General features: G+C 38.7%; 1 protein-coding gene across 1 annotated transcript; it reads right to left on the bottom strand.

The window, feature by feature from the left end:
• Positions 1 to 1,883: 1,883 nt before the first annotated feature.
• On the bottom strand, positions 1,884 to 18,891 carry LOC132159658 (helicase ARIP4-like). Its single transcript, XM_059569232.1, has 22 exons — positions 18,706 to 18,891; positions 16,195 to 16,364; positions 15,831 to 16,050; positions 14,247 to 14,359; positions 14,046 to 14,159; positions 12,850 to 13,085; positions 12,573 to 12,755; positions 12,351 to 12,484; positions 11,320 to 11,516; positions 10,889 to 11,231; positions 10,573 to 10,750; positions 9,484 to 9,705; positions 8,487 to 8,605; positions 8,229 to 8,338; positions 6,864 to 6,963; positions 6,580 to 6,785; positions 6,316 to 6,491; positions 5,661 to 5,857; positions 5,393 to 5,571; positions 5,223 to 5,312; positions 5,040 to 5,129; positions 1,884 to 4,349 (listed from the first exon to the last, which is right to left on the bottom strand). The coding sequence occupies exons 2-22, from the start codon at positions 16,310 to 16,312 to the stop codon at positions 3,418 to 3,420; spliced, it is 4,257 nt and encodes a 1,418-aa protein (XP_059425215.1). The 5' UTR covers positions 16,313 to 16,364; positions 18,706 to 18,891; the 3' UTR covers positions 1,884 to 3,417.
• Positions 18,892 to 19,304: the final 413 nt, after the last annotated feature.

Below are 19,304 nucleotides of genomic sequence, written 5' to 3'. Positions count from 1 at the left end.
ATGCCTAAATAAATAAACTTATTTTCTCATAATATAATTGTATATTACACAGTTATATTGTATTTTATTAACAACGCTAATTAAACAATGGATCTAAATTCCGATTAATTCTACACTGACACAAATAACAGTGAACTGTGAAGGGTTTAATAATTTGCGCAATCTGCGGAACAAAATCCAGTGTGATTGCTGCAGGACAAACGATGGAAAGAAAGACATGCATGTAAACATCTAATCCCACGTCAGCGCAAGCAGAGGTATTTCTAGAACAGAGCAATCTGGAAGAAATGTTTACAATTATCAACAAAATAAAAGATACCTTCCTACAACAAGATTTCGGGGTAAACGAGATCAAATTCTAGAATCCTGTTAAGTGTTTAGACTTTAATTTATAGCAGTGACAACAAACAATTATTAAACATCGTATTTATATTCTGTGAAAAATCTGATTTAAGGTATGAGACTCTTATTTTGACAGGCGGTTTGTAACTGGAAATCAGAGTTCCTGGTTAAGATTGCCAGGGGGGCAGGGTTTCATATTTTTTTGAAGGACCCCTGGGCTCCGCCATTGGCTAGCGGACCCCCACCTGCTGTTAGCATTCCATTGACTCCCATTCATTTTGGCGTCACTTTGACAGCGAATAATTTTACATATGAGGCGTTTAAATACTCCATTTGTCTATTAATTATTTTCAAAGAAACACGAAAATGTATAAAAAGGCTCCATTACCTTGTATCTTACGTTATGGTCCCGTAGAAGCAGTTTTTGTAAAAAAAAAAATAGGCTAACGATTGCGTCATAACCAGCGACTCTCTGTCGCACAGTAGAGAAATTACCGTATGGACAGGAGGAGAAGCTCGCAGGCAATCTTTTACTGTCTATGAGGCTATCGGGGGGGGGGGGGGGGGGGGGGCGTGGAGTCATAAAGTCAAGGGAGAAAATTAATCAGAATACTTACCAAAACTTGTAATTTTAATCGACTTCATTTTTCTCCGTTGAATCCAATGGGGTCGCTGTGTCCATTTCTTTTACTGTCTATGGAGCTTGCGAGCAGCTCAAATGGGTTTGATTGTGTATGTATGTCCTGTAGTGTGTAGATCTGAGAGAGAGTCACTAGAAGCGGAATATGAGCGTCCATCACGAGTCGGAGCCTAAACTGTCCCGCTGGTGTTCATCTCTGAGCCGAGGAGACCTGGATCCAGCGAGCAGCGTGACAGTAAACAGCTGCTGAAGACAACTTATTAACATATTCACTGAGCTGCAGCTGCTACAGACTACATATGATGACTATATCTTAAGCAACTCAAGACAAATCAGTTTTTTTTAAATGTTGCACAAAATCTTTTTCCTGTTTACTTAAACAATTGTAGATCATTATGAAAACGTATTACATATGTATAAATTTAAATATTAATAAAATATTACAATTGTAAAATATTAAAATATTCTAAATTGGCAGAGATCTGTTTTTGCTTTTTTAAATTTGGACAAAATTTCCTGTAGTGAAAATCATTTTTGTTTTACTTTATTATTTTATACAAATTATTAAAATATATTATTAATATATTAATTTGTACAACAACAGGTATTTAACCTTTTTGCTAAAATGTAAACTAAGTGATCTCTACTATTACAGATCACGTTTATAATGCCTATTGTATGAACAAATTATAAATGTAGATTTTTCATAAGGTTGTGCACTTAATCACTTTTTTTTATCTGCATAAAGTGCATGATGTTAATATTTATATTTATTAATGGTTATAAAAATACACACACAAACACACATACCTATCTATCTCATATCTATCTATATATGTCATATCCATCCATCCATATATATATATATATATATATATATATATATATAAGTCATTCTAAATACAGGAAGAGTCAGGTTTATTTATGTTAAAACAATATTTAATAAATACAATATCATTTGAATGTACTGCTCTCCATGCTGGGAACAAGAGATGACGTGTGGACACCTCCCGGGACAGCGTCTGTATGAGATCACGCGTGTTTGCGGGTTCGACTGCTGAAACGCTCACAGATCGAGGTCTTGAACTCACCTATGGGGGAAAAAAACCCTGCGTCTCTCGGATAGAGGGATTTTTTTCCTTCTTAAAAAAAGGTTGAAAACGTATAAAAATAAAAATAAAAAAAGAATGAAAATGAATTACTCTTCAGCATTATAAATAAATATTTCTGCTAAATTTGTACATAGTTAAAAGAGAAAACAAAACTAATACATAGGTATGCCGTAAGATGTAACCAAAAAACAAAACAAAAAACAAAACATTCAAATAACAATGAAAAAAAGATATAATCACATGTTAAATGCACACCATTGTTTTTATATAACAGCGTCTGCAGACTCGGGCCAAAGTTCACGATGTGGGTATCTGCCAATCAGAAAGCAGACTGTGGGAGGAGTCAAAATAAAGAGCTCTAATAGGCACAGAGAATGAACAGTGTTATTGGCTGTTAGTCACAGGTCAACCAGCGCGCAAACGAGTCAACATTAACAAAAACATTTAAAACATTGAGATTCTTCAAAACGGCCCAACGAACACTTTGGTCATGACTGTAGCCCCAACACAGATGAAACTGAATGAGCGCGCAGATGATCCAAAGCACAAATTTAGAAACAATTAACGACTAATAGGGTCGCATAACAGTCTACACATTCGTAAGATGATCCCAGTGGAGAACAACAGATGATTTTGTTTGCTACGCAATTGAACGAGAACACAGATCCATTTGTCTGCTTTAAGGCTAAGATCGAACTAAACGCACTAAACTTACACCCCTCCACCAAATTTTAAAGGCTAACATGAAAATACATTCGAGTTTTTAAGGTTTTCCTTGTTTTTGTTTTTTCTCAAAGGAAAGCAAAAAGGTCTTGGCGGTGCTAATGCTAGGCATGGCTTCTGTCGTTCTATGATTCAATTGTTACGAATCCCCCCCGTTGCCCAGTCTGCGATTTAAAACGAATATGAATATTCATGTAGGACCACCGTTTACAAAAGTAATAGTAGTACTTACAATTATAATAAAAAAGGTCACATATGTTTTTTCCGTTTATCATTCCAGGTGATGCTACAAGGTCTAGCAAACGGCTAAGTATCTCTAAAGTCATCTCTTACGAATACAAACAGTCTGTAAAGACAATCACATTTAAGTTCGGTTCGGTATTCTCTCTGAGGGAATTCCTCAGGTCCGTGTCCAGGCCCTCGCGGGAGAGATACGATTAGGGCTCTTCACATTAGCCCCATACTCTGGTCCCTTACAGTAAAGAAAAATATATAATCGCCTTTCTTAACTCCATGCATATTCAGCATTTGGATTTATATAATTTGAGCTCCATCCAATAGGATTCTTCCATTTGGAACAACGGAATCCAAGGCAGCCAATCACTGGCCCATCACCTCTATGACATCGTCGTCCGAGCTGCTCCCGCCGTTTTCTGCAAGCGAAGGGTGCGTGTCGGGGCGGTTGAATGCTGCCCCCAGCAGGCCGGAGGAAGAGAGGAAATTGGAGGCAGGGGCTGGCACAGAGGACAGGCCTCTAGGGTGTAGGGACCCAGGGAAGAGCGGCTGGGAAAATGGTACCGGGAAGCCAGAGAGCATGCTTGCCATGCCGGGGTTCATGAGGAAGGGTGGGAGCGAAGAGGAAGTGGAGGACGATGACGAGGAGGGCACAGAGGATAAAGAAGGGGCCAAAATTCCAGCATGGGTGCTGGATGTGGTGTTAGTCGAGCAGGTCGTGGAAAGAGTGCTGTTGGACATGCCAAGTCCGAGTGGATCAGTGGGGAACATGGCATGTAGGTCACCCAGAGTCTGACCGGCTTGTTGTAGGAGGTGCGACCTGCTTCCAAGAGAGGGGGGAGTCATGTGACCCAGTGCACCCAGCAAGGCAGGGTTCAGCCCCATGGATGGGAACCCATATCCGCTGCTTAAAGGAAATCCCGGGTAACTCCCGGCTACACCAGTTGATGTTGAGCTCCGTTTGACGCCAAGTTGTTTGGATGTCCGACTTTCCAAAAGCTTCCGCTTCAAACTTTGAATGTCCACGGACGACGCAATGTCATTGCTGAGCTGCCGGTGTTGGTCTGGGATTCGAACTGGGTTCTGGATGGGTCTGTCCACTCCCGAGGGTTCAGGTGTTCCTGAAGATGGCAAGTTTTCTCCTGCTGGAACCGGGTCCTTGTTACCCTGGAATTCTCGGAGCAGCTTGGGGCTGTCTTGGGGCGAAGGACGAGGAGGAGCCTCGAGGGATAAACGTTTTGGCTCCTGAGGCGATGCACGACCATTACTGACAGAATGCAAGGGAGGGCCCGATTCCTCTGTGAGACAGAAAGATTTTGTTAGTTTATGTTGGTGTAGACTACTAGGTAAAGATCTGAGGTGGTCACTGAAAGATCGTAGAGGATTAAACCATCAACAATAAAAACTGTGATGTAGATCAAGTTATAGGCCTCTACACGCATGTGACTACTGCGGGATGCTATCAAGTTTTTAATTAATGAGTGTGGGGGTGGTAGGAACGATGAACCATTTCAGGTAAAGTTTTCAATCTTCATTTTGCCTCTACCTTTATCATTGGGCCTTTATTCAGGACAAAATATTGCAGGAACAGGACTAAAACACCCATCCTACACAGACCTCTAGATCATGTGAAACAGAGGCCCAAAAAGGAAGATCTTTGAAGCAACAGATCTTTTGTCTTTAGGAAAATGTGCAATTGTGATCTTTGCACAAAAATAAATTTTCTGACATTCCTACTTGCATAGAATGCAATGGAAAGTGCATAGCATATTATTATTTATCCTCAAACTCAAAGACAATGGTACAATTATCATTTAATTTCTTTTGTTTTACCATCTTCTAAATGTCAGTTAAAGGAATGGCTTAAAAGTTCGGAAGTAGGAATATCCCACCATCACCATCATTAACGGTCTATAAAATGGGATCAATTTTGTTTCATGCTTATGCCAGAAGAATTGCTAATTTACAAATGAGCTCTTTACACACACCTCTTGAAGCTGAGGCTCCTCCTTCCGGTGGTCTTGGCTTTCCAGAGCGGATGGCAAATATCCTCCCATCATTGGTCCTGATGTATGTGCCTGCAGTACAAATGACGGAATAGTAAGCGAATGAACCTTACCAACACTCAGTGAACAGCCAATGCTCTCAACAGTTTTCTGAAGCTGAGGCACCTTTGGATCCTCTGATAACGTGAATACTCTCTCCTGCACCGATCCGGGCTTGGACATCTGTGCTGCTGTTGGAGCCAGGGATCACAATATCTACAGAGCAAAGACATTTAATCATGAAGAAGCTAACTGGGAACAAGAAGTTGCAAGCACTACAGGTGAATTGACTGTACCAGTGGTTGTGACAACGCGCTGCACATAAACGCCGGCCTTTTGCAGGTAGTTGACGGGGAATCCCGCGCTTGAACTGGGGACGCCCATGGGTACCTGTCGGGGCATCATGGGAATGGGTGTGGACTGAACTGGCCTCACGCTTGCAACTGGTTTCTCCTCTAAATGAGGAGGGGGCCGCCTGAACGAGAGATTTGGATAAACAAACACATTTTAAAATACTCTTGAAACAGAAGGCCGATACATTTAGGGTTTCTGTGGTGGACTCACCAGTTCCTTTGGCTGAAAGCAGGGATATTGGTGAGTCTCTGGTCACTAGCTGGGTAGTAATGTGCGTAAGAGGGCCGCTGATACGGCACGGATGCCCGCTTCTCATCTTCATAGCTTTTCTTGGCTGCTCTCTTTTCTGCTTTGGTCAGTTTCAATTCCTTGCGGTCCATCAGGAGAGACTCGTGATGGAACGGTTGCTGGTGTCAAAAACAGACAAATATTAGCATAGTTAAACCTTCAGCATTGTAGGATGTCTGAGATATTCCAAATAGTATAAATGTTTGCTGGTGTGAAATTCTGATATAAATGTCCTTATGTTATGGGATGCTCCAGTAAGGTTATATAGTAACGTAAGCTCAACCTAATTAATATCCTTGAGCTCACACCAGTAGGATTCATAATTTTGCCAGAACAGCTCAAATTGGAAACTTAATAACTGATGTATAATACAGATAAAGATAATATGTTACATGACTGGATGTTTCACTAAGGTTATATTAAAGACTACTTATACCCAAGACGTGTCACTAGTTTTGAATGGGGAAAAATGCAATGCTCAATATGGCCGCTCAATCGCAGGAAACTCCGCCTTCTGAATGAAAGAATTTTGTTTGGAATAATAACATTTGAAAACTGGTTTGGAAAGAGTAATTACCTTGGTTAAGAGGTCTGGATATAACAGGCAGGCTTGTTTAATGACCATTTCCAAGTCCTCACCAGGGACCAGCTCTGATTGGCTGGGATCAGGCTCCTCCTCCACAAAGTGCAACAGCGAATCCACTTCCTTCCGGGTGAAGTTGAGGACAGGGTTCAAATCATCCACGACTCGATCTGGTCAATAGGTAATCATAACCTCAGAACTGTTTTCACATGAAGACAAAAAAAAAAACATTTCGCAGACTTTCCCGCCCTCTCTTACCAGACATGCCCTGCTTGGACACCTGCCGGTCGTAGATCTTCTTCTCCAGTGTGAAGTCACACACCAGCCTATAGATGTGGCAAGGCTTGCGCTGGCCGTAGCGATACACGCGACAGACGGCCTGAGCATCATGACACGGATTCCACGACGCGTCGAAAACCACCACGCGATTAGCACCGATCAGATTCACCCCCAAACAACCAGCCCTGCAAACACAGCAGCCTGTTAGTCCAGACCTCATCGTTTTGTCTCTATTTGTGGCATATTTTTGTGCTCAAGTTCACCTGGTGGACAGCAGGAAGACCCAGGCTTGGTTGTTTGCCGGGTCGTTAAACTGGTTGATGAGTCTTTCTCTCTCTGAAGCCGATGTGCTCCCATCCAACCCTGCAATGAGACAAAAAAATAAATAAAATTAATTTAGAAAGAACAAATACGATAAACTACAACAAACTTTAGGAAGCTGATCTACAGGCCATGATAATTATTTATTAATAAATGATAATTATTAATAAATATTTAATATGGGTCTGTAGCGCTGTCAAACGATTAATCGCGATTAATCACATCCAAAATAAAACGTGTACTTTGTATATTTATTATGTCTATATAAATACACACACAAATGTATATATGTAAGATGTTACGTTTGTATAAAAAAACGTATTTTGAAAGTGATTGATTGCGATTAATCGTTTGACAGCACTAGTGTTTTGAGATGAACTGCTAAAATATTTGAATAGCAAATTTTTATATGATTTTGTTTTTCTCTAGATATATTATAGATCATATTTTAGTCACGAATAAATGAAAAATGCTTAAATTATGTCTTAAAAGCAACATTACATGAATATTACAGATTATAATAGTTATTTTATTATTATTAATTAAACTTGTAAGACACTTATTCACATGTATTGGTTTCGTTTCACACAGTATAAACAAGGCTTTTAAAAATATAGCTTTCTTTTTATTTTATTTTAAATACATTTTAATTATGAATGAATGAATTATAATGATTATTATATTATTTCCAAAATGTATAGAAGTTAAAATTCATTTCAAAATTCTAATAACCGCTCCACTTTCCATTTCATTCATTAAAAATATAGCAGCATTTATTTTTTAGGGAAGAGGGTTCTTCGCAGGGAGGAAGCTTTCAGGAAAACTTTGTGCATTTTTGTAATTTCTGTTACTTTTTTTTTTTACGCTGCAGTCCGTACGTTTTGCCTCTTTGTTGCCATCTATGTTTGAAAACCTGGAATTGCAGTTCCTTGTGGAATAATATTCCAGCGCGGATGAATCTGTTTTGAGGTGGATGTGTAGCTGTCAGTCAACGCAAACACTGTACTTAGTAATCACAGACTCTACCCTACATCTTGGAGATAAAACCCAAACAAGAATTTTCACCATATATTGTCATCTGAACAAGTAACAAGTCTGCCACGCTTTGTTCTGACCAACTGAGGTACAGTCTGGTACATTTCTATACAGTCTAATCTAGTCGTCACACCATTCGAATTTCACATTAAGAAATTATTTTAACCCAAAAAGCAACCTGGTTGTCTTTCAAATACACATCTTGTGTAAACCCAAGCTATCTAACAATACCAACGCTGGTTCTTGGCATCAGCAAACGATTGAAAACTCACTGTAGTAATTGACGTTCCGGACCCAATTTTGCATCCCAGCTTCTGTTTGGATCGGCATGGGCCTCCGACTCAGGAAATCTTCCATAACCGTAAGCGTTGATAAACTCTGACTGCAAGAATCACACACAGATAAAGAAGCCAGTGTAAACGTTGAGGTCAGTGTAAAATAACAGCATGACTGACAGTTCAGGATGAGTAAGAAGAGATTACAGAAAGAGGCAAACACTGTCACACATAAAAAATGCAAACATTTCCCACCTGAAAACAAGCATTTTATCTCCTCGTTTGACACTCTCGTCAATCAGGTGGAACAGCAGAACCATTTTGGCCGAGTTCTCCAGAACGCCTGTCTGGTAGTTGGTCATGATGTCTTTTGCCTAAAACAAAGGATTCAAATGTGTTCATAATATGCAGAAATTACATCATGACCCTCAACATTTCCAAATAAAATCTATTCAAAGTTCAGCAGCCTGGCGCAAACAAAGACCAATCATAATATTTACTTATAGAAGCCTTAAAGGTACAGTAGCAAAAACAGCTGGTTCTAATTCTAAGAGACAAGACTGCAATTTCTAACATTATAAGTTAAAAACAAAATGCTAAAGGCAAATGAGAAATAGAACAATGTGTTCTAGGACTGCACGATTTGGGGGAAAAACACTAATTGTTTAATGCACTAATTTTTTTAATGCATTAAAAAAAGCTTGATGTTTGCTGTAGTTGTTTGTAGGGCTGTACAGTTTTTCCAAACATTTTAATAATAAGAATCTAACAATATAAAAATCTAAAATGTATAAAATAATAATAGATACAATTATATTTATTATTAGTTAAATAAATATTTCACTATTAGTGTAAATAATATACATTAGTAAAAGCATAAATATTTAAAAGTGAATAGTTTGAACTAAATAAATATATAAAGAAATATGACCGTTTAATACAGAATAAATATAACTATTGAAATATTTCACTGGAAAAAACAACAAAAAAGTAATATAATATTTTTAACACAATAATATTGTGTGAACGCCCCATTAAAGCTTTTGTTGACAACAGCTGGTTTGTAAGCACCACTTTTTTTTTTAAATCTACTGCGAAATTAGCCACTGAAAACACTGGTCAACGTGTAAAACATCACAGAAACATGCATCACATATATTTACATTTGTGATAATCGCACTATTGTCATATTACCATTTCGGTTTAATTTCAATTCAAAGTGTGGGACACATTCCAAGTTGTGCAGTGTTACCCATTCATATGTGATGACTTGGTTGGCCCTCTCCTGTAAGGGGTTCAGGGGTACCATAGCAGCCATCTTGCTGTTGGCCGGGTCGGACGACTTGCCCTTTATTCCCGGAGCGGAGCAGCGGGTCGCGCCGGTGGAGTTGAGGTCATCCAGGTCAAGATCTTGCTCATTGGCCAGATTTTCCTTCTGCAGAGCTTCGTACAAAACGTCCGGATGATTCCAGATCTACAGGATGCACAAAAGAGTCATAAGTATATCAACAACTATATACATTATATATATATATATACACACGTTATCGGCGTTAACGTGAGACTCTCATCGGGCGATAAAAAAATATCGCCATTAATCTTTTCTCAAAGTTGGGTTGGGAGCTGGGTCTATACTACGCGAGCTATGATGACTTTCACCTTGATATTTTAGTGCGGATGTGCGGAGCGCGAATCTCTCTGCTTCCCGCGCGTGCTCTCAGATACACGTTGCTCTTGTAAGTATTTTCTCTGGGCTTGCTCAGAGAGTATGCCTGCACTTAAAAAAAAAATCTCTCCTCTTCGCTTACAGTAAGCGTATACGAACACGTTCTAAGTGCAGGCATACTCTGAGCGAGCCCAGAGAAAATTCTTACAAGAGCAACTTGTATCTGAGAGAACACGCCCAGTTCCCGCGCACGAGCAGAGATATAATTATATTAATGTACTTTCGTGCTACAATAATGCACTCTCTGCATTTGACAGGGAAATACCGTCAACGGTTGTTAGCACCTTGTGCAATGTGGAAATAGTTTACAGCTTTCTCAAGCAGTTTGTGATGCATTTTGGAAACAGGAGATGAGCCCCTGGTCTAATGCACCATCTAGCTTGAGAAACCCGTTCTCAAAGACTTAAAGTTCATTTTTAGTCATTATTCTATTTGGGTAACACAAATATTCTGAATGCCTTCGGCAGAATACAAATGAGCCATTTTAATCTAGATTAATTCCAAGATTACAGTGAGATTAATCTAGATTAAAAAAATAAATTTATGCCCACCACTGATATATATATATATATATATATATGGTATACAATGGGTGTGTCTTTGGGGTGTACGTACCTTGCAGCAAACACAGAAAGCTTTAAGTGGGTTGAGTCCGAGCCACCCGGTGTTTCCCGCCTCCCTGAAGCGGTTCATGAACTCCGTATAGAGCGCCCTCTGCAGGCGGGACAGTCGTACCAGGATCACGTGCTCCTCTTTCGCCGGAAGCTGATTCCGGAGAACATCATGACCTCGCCTGGCCAGAGAGAAAACAGTTTAGCTTTATTTTGCAAAATTAATAGTGCAACTCAAAAATGCACAAAAATGTCATTGTGTTCTGCAAGCAAAAACTGTGACCAAAAATAATAATAAATATTTAATAATGATAGCTCACCTCTGCACGAAGCCCTCCAGCAAACTGTGCAGGACGTGACTCCTGTATCTCATGAGCTGGACGTCCTGCGGTGTGCTGTCTATACACTGGCCGTTCAGAATGGGCCGCTCGAACATGTTACTAAACTCCTGCCGCGTACCGAGGAAATCGGGCCGGACGAAATCCACCATGCACCAGTACTCGATCAGGTTGTTTTGCAGCGGGTATCCGGTCAGAACCACCCGCCGCCGGGACCGGATGTTCTTCAGTGTCTGCGAGGTGCTGGCGTGGCAGTTTTTGATACGGTGGCCCTCGTCACATATGACGACATCCGGCCCGGGACGTGACAGTGCTCTCTCAATCCCTGAACACCACAGAGGACACGCAAAAACTCATTATAGACCATAACCAGAGAAACGGCAAACATTTTCCACCCGCAATCCCCGACGGACCTTTCATGAGCTCCTGCTGACGGTCCTCCTCATCCAGGTCAATAATTACAGGTCCCGCAGGTTTCTTGGACTTCCTCTTGCGGCCGGTTACAAAGCTCTTTTTGAGAGATAGCAGGCGGTACATCTCGTACCCCATTAGCAGCACCCCGCCGTCACGAGTCCAGTCCTCCACCACCTTGGCCCGGGCCACTGTGGTTCTGGAGCAGATGCAAGAAATACATTGATGTGTTAACAGATGCTACAAGCCACTGAACTATTGATTAATATTACCAACATAAACACTTTAACAACAAAGATCCCAAACATATTGTGAGAGATTTTATATTTCTTCATTTTGTGGGTAAATCTTACCAAAAAAAAAAAAAAAAATGTAATAGATAATTATATTTTCCATAATATATAGCCTATTTTTGAGACCAAATTTGATTCATTTTCTCTCCAAATTTAGTACTGTAACATGTTAGGAAGTTTCATATATAATATACTTAAATTATCATGATATAAATTTTTACTAACAAATAATAATAATAATAATAATAATAATTGTTGAATTTAATAAAAAATAATACAATATATAAATACTTTTTGAATCACAATTTTTTTATTAATAAAAACAAATTATTTAATTAATAATATTATAACATGTAAATAACTGAATTAACATAATAATAAAAATACAAATTTATAACAAATGACACTAAATATAAATAACATTCTATATAAATTACACACACACACACACATATATATATATATATATATATATATATATATATATATATATATATATATATATATATATATATATATATATAACCATTATTAACATATATGGAATTATGTCAATGACAACTGAGGACAGAAATGTTCTTAATTATCAGTAAATAATGTCACAATATTAAACCAATATAAAAACTTCTTTCTTTAGACTTTGGGGTGCAATATGACCTAGACATAATTCTTGTCTCTTTCCGTGAGATTCACCATAATTATATTTGGAGTGAAAATAAGAGGAAGTGAAGCGCTCATACTTGTGCTCATCATTGAGGATGTGAACCTTAAAGGTTCGAGGTAAAGCCTGGGCTGGATCCGTGTCGGGGGGGAGGGACTCAGCAGCAGGCAGCCAGAGATTAAACTCAGCCAGCCAGTTCTGTAGTGTATTCACCTGGAGACGAGAGGAGACATGAGACTCAAACCTCTCTGACAGAGAAACAAACACCATCCCGGGCCGTCTCTGCTTCTCAGACACTCACAGGTACAATGGCCAGGACAGTTTTGGCCCCAGTGTGCCGCAGCAGGACGTCGATAAAGGAGATGACCTGTAGGGTTTTGCCCAGACCCATGCTGTGAGCCAGAATACAGCCGAAGCCACTGCTGCTCTTATAGCGCTCTAGAGACTCCACCAGGTTATCATACAGGAAACGAATACCACCAATCTGGAAGAAGAGGAAGAGGAAGAGACGTCGACAAAGAGGCTCCACGTCCAAGTGAAATGGAAAAAAGCTCATCTCATGGCAGAAATGCGTGTACCTGGTGTGGTTTAACAGCGCGGGCGAGCTGCGGGGCGAGGAACAGGTCCTCTTCGTCTCCTGGGTGGTTGATATTGACCAGCACTCTTCCCTGGGCGTCTAGCTGATTGAGGCTGTCGTTCACATGTGACCCGCTGCTCTCCTCTGTCCCGGGAGTGACGGAGCGATCCTCGTTGATGTCTTCCTCGCTGCTTATCGGCAGGGTGTCTTCATCACCTGAACTCAACTCAATCACATCTGGAGAAACACAAATCAACATCAAGATACCTAAACCACAACTTGCTTCTTAAGAATATGCTTGCTTATATACATATTTGAAAATATACAGTATATTTCATTTTAAGTATACAAATATTTTCATAAATTACATATACACTTTTTTTTTTTACATGAAACTTGAATACATATGTATATTATGTAAACAGGTGTTGTTGTTTAAAAAAAAATAATAATAAATATTATATATATATATATATATATATATATATATATATACATTACATTTGAAATATGTTAATAATAAATGTGATTTATGAAGCATTAGATTTATAAATGTTACAACAATTATTTTATTTTGACAACAATGTATCACATTTTAATTTATACACAGACATAAAATTGAACAGAAATATAATTTACATATATTTATTGTTAACATTCATTTTAAACGTATTATAATTAAAAACTAAATAAATAAAACAAACATATGATCATATTAGAATTGTATTATTTACAAACATTTTTGTTATCAAACTTTTATTACAACACATTTTAAATATTTACAATAAATATGTTTACTAAAATACGTAATTTTATATAAAATGTTATTATTTACATACAATGTTATTGTCACTGTTAAAACATTTATTATTAAACATTTTAAATAATTATGATATATGCAAATAATATTAAAAGTTGACCAAAAATAATTTGTAAATAATTATGTTTAATAATAATAAAAAAATAACAATAAAATACACACACACACACACACACACACACACACACACACACACACACACACACACACACACACACACACACACACACATATATATATCCCAAAAATAGTTTCTAGCATATAATTTAATAATAAAAACATATGTAAATAATTAACAAATATTAAATAATATGTATATAATTAAATGCAATAATGTAGATAAATAATACTGTACTAGAACTAATACTTGACTTTACCATCTCTGAGGGCAGGCAGCTGAGGGGGCGGAGCTTCTTTAGCCTCGCCCTCGTCTCCGCTGCTGTCCAGACAGATCACTTCTTGTTTGAGACCTGGCACTGCAGTGGATAGATCTGACAACGGCGACAGCGCAACAAATTAAGTAATTACAATACCAACACTTCTGCAGAGGAGCAGTGGGCAGCGGAGTCGAGTCTCACCTGCGTGGAGGGGGAAGTCTTTGCGCTGCTGTTCGAGACGCCGCCGTCGCTCGAGCTCCTCCTGCTGGGCGGCTTTGGTTCCCGCTTCCAGCTGGTGCTCCTTAAGGACCTTCCTGCATGTCGGAGGGGAGAGATGCTATTAGCAGGGAGACAAATGACTGAAATTGTGATGTGATTAACAAACACACACGGCAACTTTGGATCAATAAGGGTTTAGTGTGGGCAATTATGACCAAAATACAAACCGAGAGAAACAACACTTCCTGTTGTTAGATGCTTATTGTGTCTGGTTAGCATTAAGAAGACAAGAGGAAGTAGGAAGTAAACACTTCTTATTTCTCTACTGGGAAACTGATTTTTAACAATGACTTGTAAAACTTTACAGACAGACTTGTAAGTTATGAGGTTGTTAATTAAAGGAACATGCTTTTGTTGAAGCCATCTATTTGTATTAATTCAGCTTATTTTTTAAATCATATTGAATTTGTGATGAAAAACTACATCACCCATCATTTTTCATATGGAAAATTCCACCAATCAGAAACTTGAGATGCTATGCTGTGAAAACACTTAAATATTTGCATGCATTTGCGTATTTTGCAATATTGCATTATAGTTTATTAGATTGAGAATTGCAAGCATGTGCTGCATTACAGCTTTTCTGAAATGTTACATTCAAATACACAAATTAAGCAATAACTAATTGAATATGCACTCATTTGGATAAATTTTCCAGAACACTGGATAAAGCCAGATTTAAAATTCTTGTTTCATTTCGTTGACATTAAACTCAAAGGTTTTTACTGAGGAGATTTTAGATATCTCTTTTTATCACTCCATAAATCACAAAATACTGTCAACAGCTAGAAAAAAAATACACTTTAACCATGTTTATAGGAATACAATTTTATAAAAAAAAGTATGTGTTACATGAGCAAACCCCACAGTAAAATCCTCGGGGTGATGATGATGGGTGATGTAGTTTTTCATCACAAAAGGACCTCAGCAAAAACTTCACTTGCAAATGAATATTTTTGGTCACAAATGCGACTCTTTTAATCACAGTCTGGAGCCCTTACTGTAATAAAAAAAAAATTAACACTTTAAAGTGCATTTAGAAAATTTTCTTCGCACTAGTCTGAAACTACATGTTATGAAAAGCCAAATAGCCCAAAAACTCAAATATTGAACTCAAAAAATATAAAATATACAGTTTTTTCTGTAGTGTCTGGTCTGAATATATATAGCTTCTACAGTTAAAATCAACAACTTTATACAAGTCTTTTTTTTTAAATTCTCCATTGATTTTAATTCAATTATGTCATTTGCGATGCTTCATGGGATTGTAGTTCTTTCCCACATTAAGTATAAAGTCTTGTACCTTTTATTTTTTTGTCTTTATTTCTTTATAACTTAACTGCTTCAAATCAAAGTTTGTAATGTTGTGATTCACTTCGCAGCTGGTTGCTTTGATTCATGGCTTATAGAGTTTTGACAAAAATTAATAAAAAAAACACATCTGGAACCGCCCCTAAATAAAAGCGGATGGGAAGTAATGCATTATCATTAAAGGAAGCTCTCTACCGGATGTTCCTCCTCAGGTGAGCGGGTTTAGAGGTTTTGGACTTCTTCTTGGTGTTGCTGTTGGCCGACGTGTGGCTGTCTGGGCTGGATGGGGGTGGAGAGCCGTGCCGTGATGACGTCTGTGAGGTGGACGCAGGGCTGGAGTCTCGAGACATCGGTGAGGTAGGTGCCGGGCTGGTCGCATCTCTCTGATCCTCGGCCTCCGGGCTCTCAAGCTGGTCTGTTGATGGAAATACCAAGCGATCAATAATTGATTCACGGATGCTTTTATCCTCATGCAAACACGTCTTATTCAATGCAAGTACAAACTCACACAGGTGTTTGGTTGGGAGAGATGGTGGTGTGAATTAAAAACGGTGCTCACCTTCATCTTCCTCATCATCCCCATCGTTCTCTACATCCTCTTCCTCCTCCATGTCCTCTTCCTCCTCGCTGTTAAGGCTGGGCTCCAGGTCGCTCCCTGAGATCGCCTCTTCTGACATGACGTCGCCCGGGTCTCCAAGAGCATTACTTACACATCTTCATTCAAACCCCCTGAAGAACAAACACAGTGAACAGGAAGTTCAGGGGTGGCATCTTATTTTTTCTTTTGGAGAAGATTAATATTTACTTTAGCAAGGACAAAAAGGTGACGGTAAAAACATTTGTAACTTTACAAAAGATGTCCATTTCAAATAAATGCATTTCCATTGAACTTTCTGTTAACCAAAGATCCCTGAAATAAAAATGTTTTACTGTTTTCACAAAAACAAGAAACAGCACAACTTTCTTCATAAATGTATCTTGAGCAGCAAATCAGCTTATTAGAATAATAGAAGCACCGATCGAACGGATTTTCCAAAATATTTTTCAAACAAATGAAATGTATACAAAATGAATAGACAAGATCAACATATGCAATTATTTTAGTGGCAATTAGAACTGGCCCCAAACTTGTGAACATATATCAGCATAAGCCAAAAAAAAAACACATTCTGGTTTGGTTACTGTGTTTACTTTTCAGCTAAGAGGCAAAATTGTAACTACAAAACTAAACTATTCATTATTGTGAAATTCACTTTAAACCAGGCGAGTCTCAGCTGTAATCAAACATCAGAGCAACACTACGATGAAAACCACAGTTCAGCAACACAAGAACAAAGAGTAACCAAAGAAATCTTATCAAAAAAAAAAAAAAAGTGTAATGAGAAGTAACAGAAGGAGCTAGAAGAAGAAAAAAAACAGAAGAGGGAGTGAGAGATTCAGGCTTCTTACATAAGCGCGGGTTATATAAGAGAAGGCAGCGAGCGCTTGGCAGGCAGCGAGCGGTGTGAATGTAGGCCACGCTGCCCGTGACACACTGACACATTCACACAGTACAGCACAGCCTGTTCCACAACACACACTCATCCGCTCCGCCCCACACACACACCTGCACACACACCTGCCTCAGCAGACCGACCGACCGACCGCCGCTGCTTGGGCTTCAGTACAGATAAACAGGTAGCACTTTATTTTACAGTCCTGTTCCTCATGTACATACTATGTACTTATTATAGTAATTACAATAACTATGTATTAACTAGGTACTAACCCTGAACCTACCCCTAAACCTAACCCTACCCCATGTAGTTACCTTGTATTACCAGAACTTTCTTAGATAAATACACTGTAGGTACACTATAAATACATGTTAGTACACGTACTGTAAAATAAAGTGCAACCGATAAACAACTTTAAGAAAGATCTCTTCAGGCTGTCTTCATAAACCTGTATCATTTTCAGTCCCTTCTCTGTGTGTGTGTGTATGTGTGCTCTTGTTTTTGTGACATATCACGACACAACTCTGTATAATGACATGGGTATGACACAGGTATTACAAGGAGAGGGTCACTTATAAGGACATAATCATGTCCCCATTTTTCAAAACGCTTATAAATCATACAGAATGAGTTATTTTGAGAAAGTAAAAATGTACAAAGTTTCCTGTGAGGGTTAGGGTTAGGTGAAGGGCCATAGAATATACAGTTTGTACAGTATAAAAACCATTACAGCTATAGGATGAACCTACTTTTCACAAAAACAAACATGTGTGTGTGTGTGTGTAAATCCATATGACAAATGCAGTTTGTAAATGACATGAAGGACAGTTAAAGATGACAGAACCGTCACTTTTGGGTGAACTGTTAGTTTGAGGTCAATCTTTCTATTATTTTACAGGACAGTAGAAATCAATGACTTCGAGTCAAACCAGATGTTGAATCCGTGTGGATGGAAACACAATCCCACACATGAACCATCTGACCATTATAAACCCACTGACCTCGACTCTAACATCGTAATCTACATCACAAAAACAAGAGCAGAAATATGATAAACCTCACTAAATTTCATCTCTTCCATTATGAGAGAGATCAGCTGCACCTGCGCTCCCCACAACACAGTTTCCATCAAACAAAAACACAAACCCACATCATATACCACCGCACTAGAAGCACATGATCCTATTTTCGTATCAAGCATAACATAAAAGTGTTTTAAAGCTCTTTTGTGGACTGCACTGAATGAGGCACGTTTACATAACTGTACTTGGTGACCATCGGCGCTGCTAACTGATGAACAACCAGCCGGAAAACTCACCTAAGATCCGCGATACGACCCCCGAAACACTGTAAACACATACACACAGATGTTTTGTACCGCCTTATACGCGTTGTGTATAAAACACATCGTTATTTGATGCCTCCCGAGCGTGCTAGCCGTTAGCGCGTTAGCACGGGCGTGCGATGCGCTCTTTTGTTGACGTTAGCTTCCGCGCGAACTGTGCTCAAAGATAACTAATAAACAGAAGATCGCCGCTTACACAAGAGTGTGTGGCGGTACACCGGCGTCTTACCTTTTTACACCCTTGTCCGGATCCCTCGGCTGCGCTGTGACTCGTTAAATTATTAATATTACTTAATGTAGTCCTCCGATTCTTGTATTTTATCTATCAATTGAGCCGAAGCAGCGCGCTCAGACGCCCCCGAGGCGCACAGAACGGGTCTGAAGGTTCCGCTCCTCACGGTCCGGGGGGCTCAGTGTCACTCTAAGAGGGTTTCGTAATCACTCTCGGTTGCATAAAAGTAAATACAACACGCTCGGGAGTTGTGTAAATGCCTGGAATAATCCAGACAGATGACTTACAAAAGAAGTTCAAGATAAGACAAGTATGTAGGCCTACATCGTTTCAGTCAGGAAGCATGTATTTTCATCTTTTTTATTTTTTCGTTTTGGGATGTAGCTTTTTTTTTATTATGCATGTATTTTAAGCATTGTATTAAATTATTGCATACATATAAAACATTATCCTATATGTGACATGTTTTATATTTATGACAGGTAAAGCTATACTTGCAGTATTATGTAATGCATTACGTAATAAACATACATTTCATCGTAGGCTGTGTTGTATGTTATGAAACAGCTGTGTTTATGGAAAGGTTGCTTAAAAAT

Source organism: Carassius carassius, chromosome 16 (assembly GCF_963082965.1).
Source record: "Carassius carassius chromosome 16, fCarCar2.1, whole genome shotgun sequence".
In the NCBI taxonomy this organism is placed as follows: domain Eukaryota; kingdom Metazoa; phylum Chordata; class Actinopteri; order Cypriniformes; family Cyprinidae; genus Carassius; species Carassius carassius.
This window is presented reverse-complemented; position numbering and strand designations above follow the sequence as displayed.

What these genes read in the sequence shown, in the direction of transcription:
- LOC132159658 (XM_059569232.1), bottom strand. Translation starts at nt 16,312, where the DNA reads ATGTCAGAAGAGGCGATCTCAGGGAGCGACCTGGAGCCCAGCCTTAAC. An exon ending in CTGTCCTGGCCATTGTACCT is followed by an intron (nt 12,485 to 12,572) that starts GTGAGTGTCTGA and finishes TCTCGTCTCCAG; the next exon opens with GTGAATACACTACAGAACTG. An exon ending in TCAGCAGGAGCTCATGAAAG is followed by an intron (nt 11,232 to 11,319) that starts GTCCGTCGGGGA and finishes TGTGGTGTTCAG; the next exon opens with GGATTGAGAGAGCACTGTCA.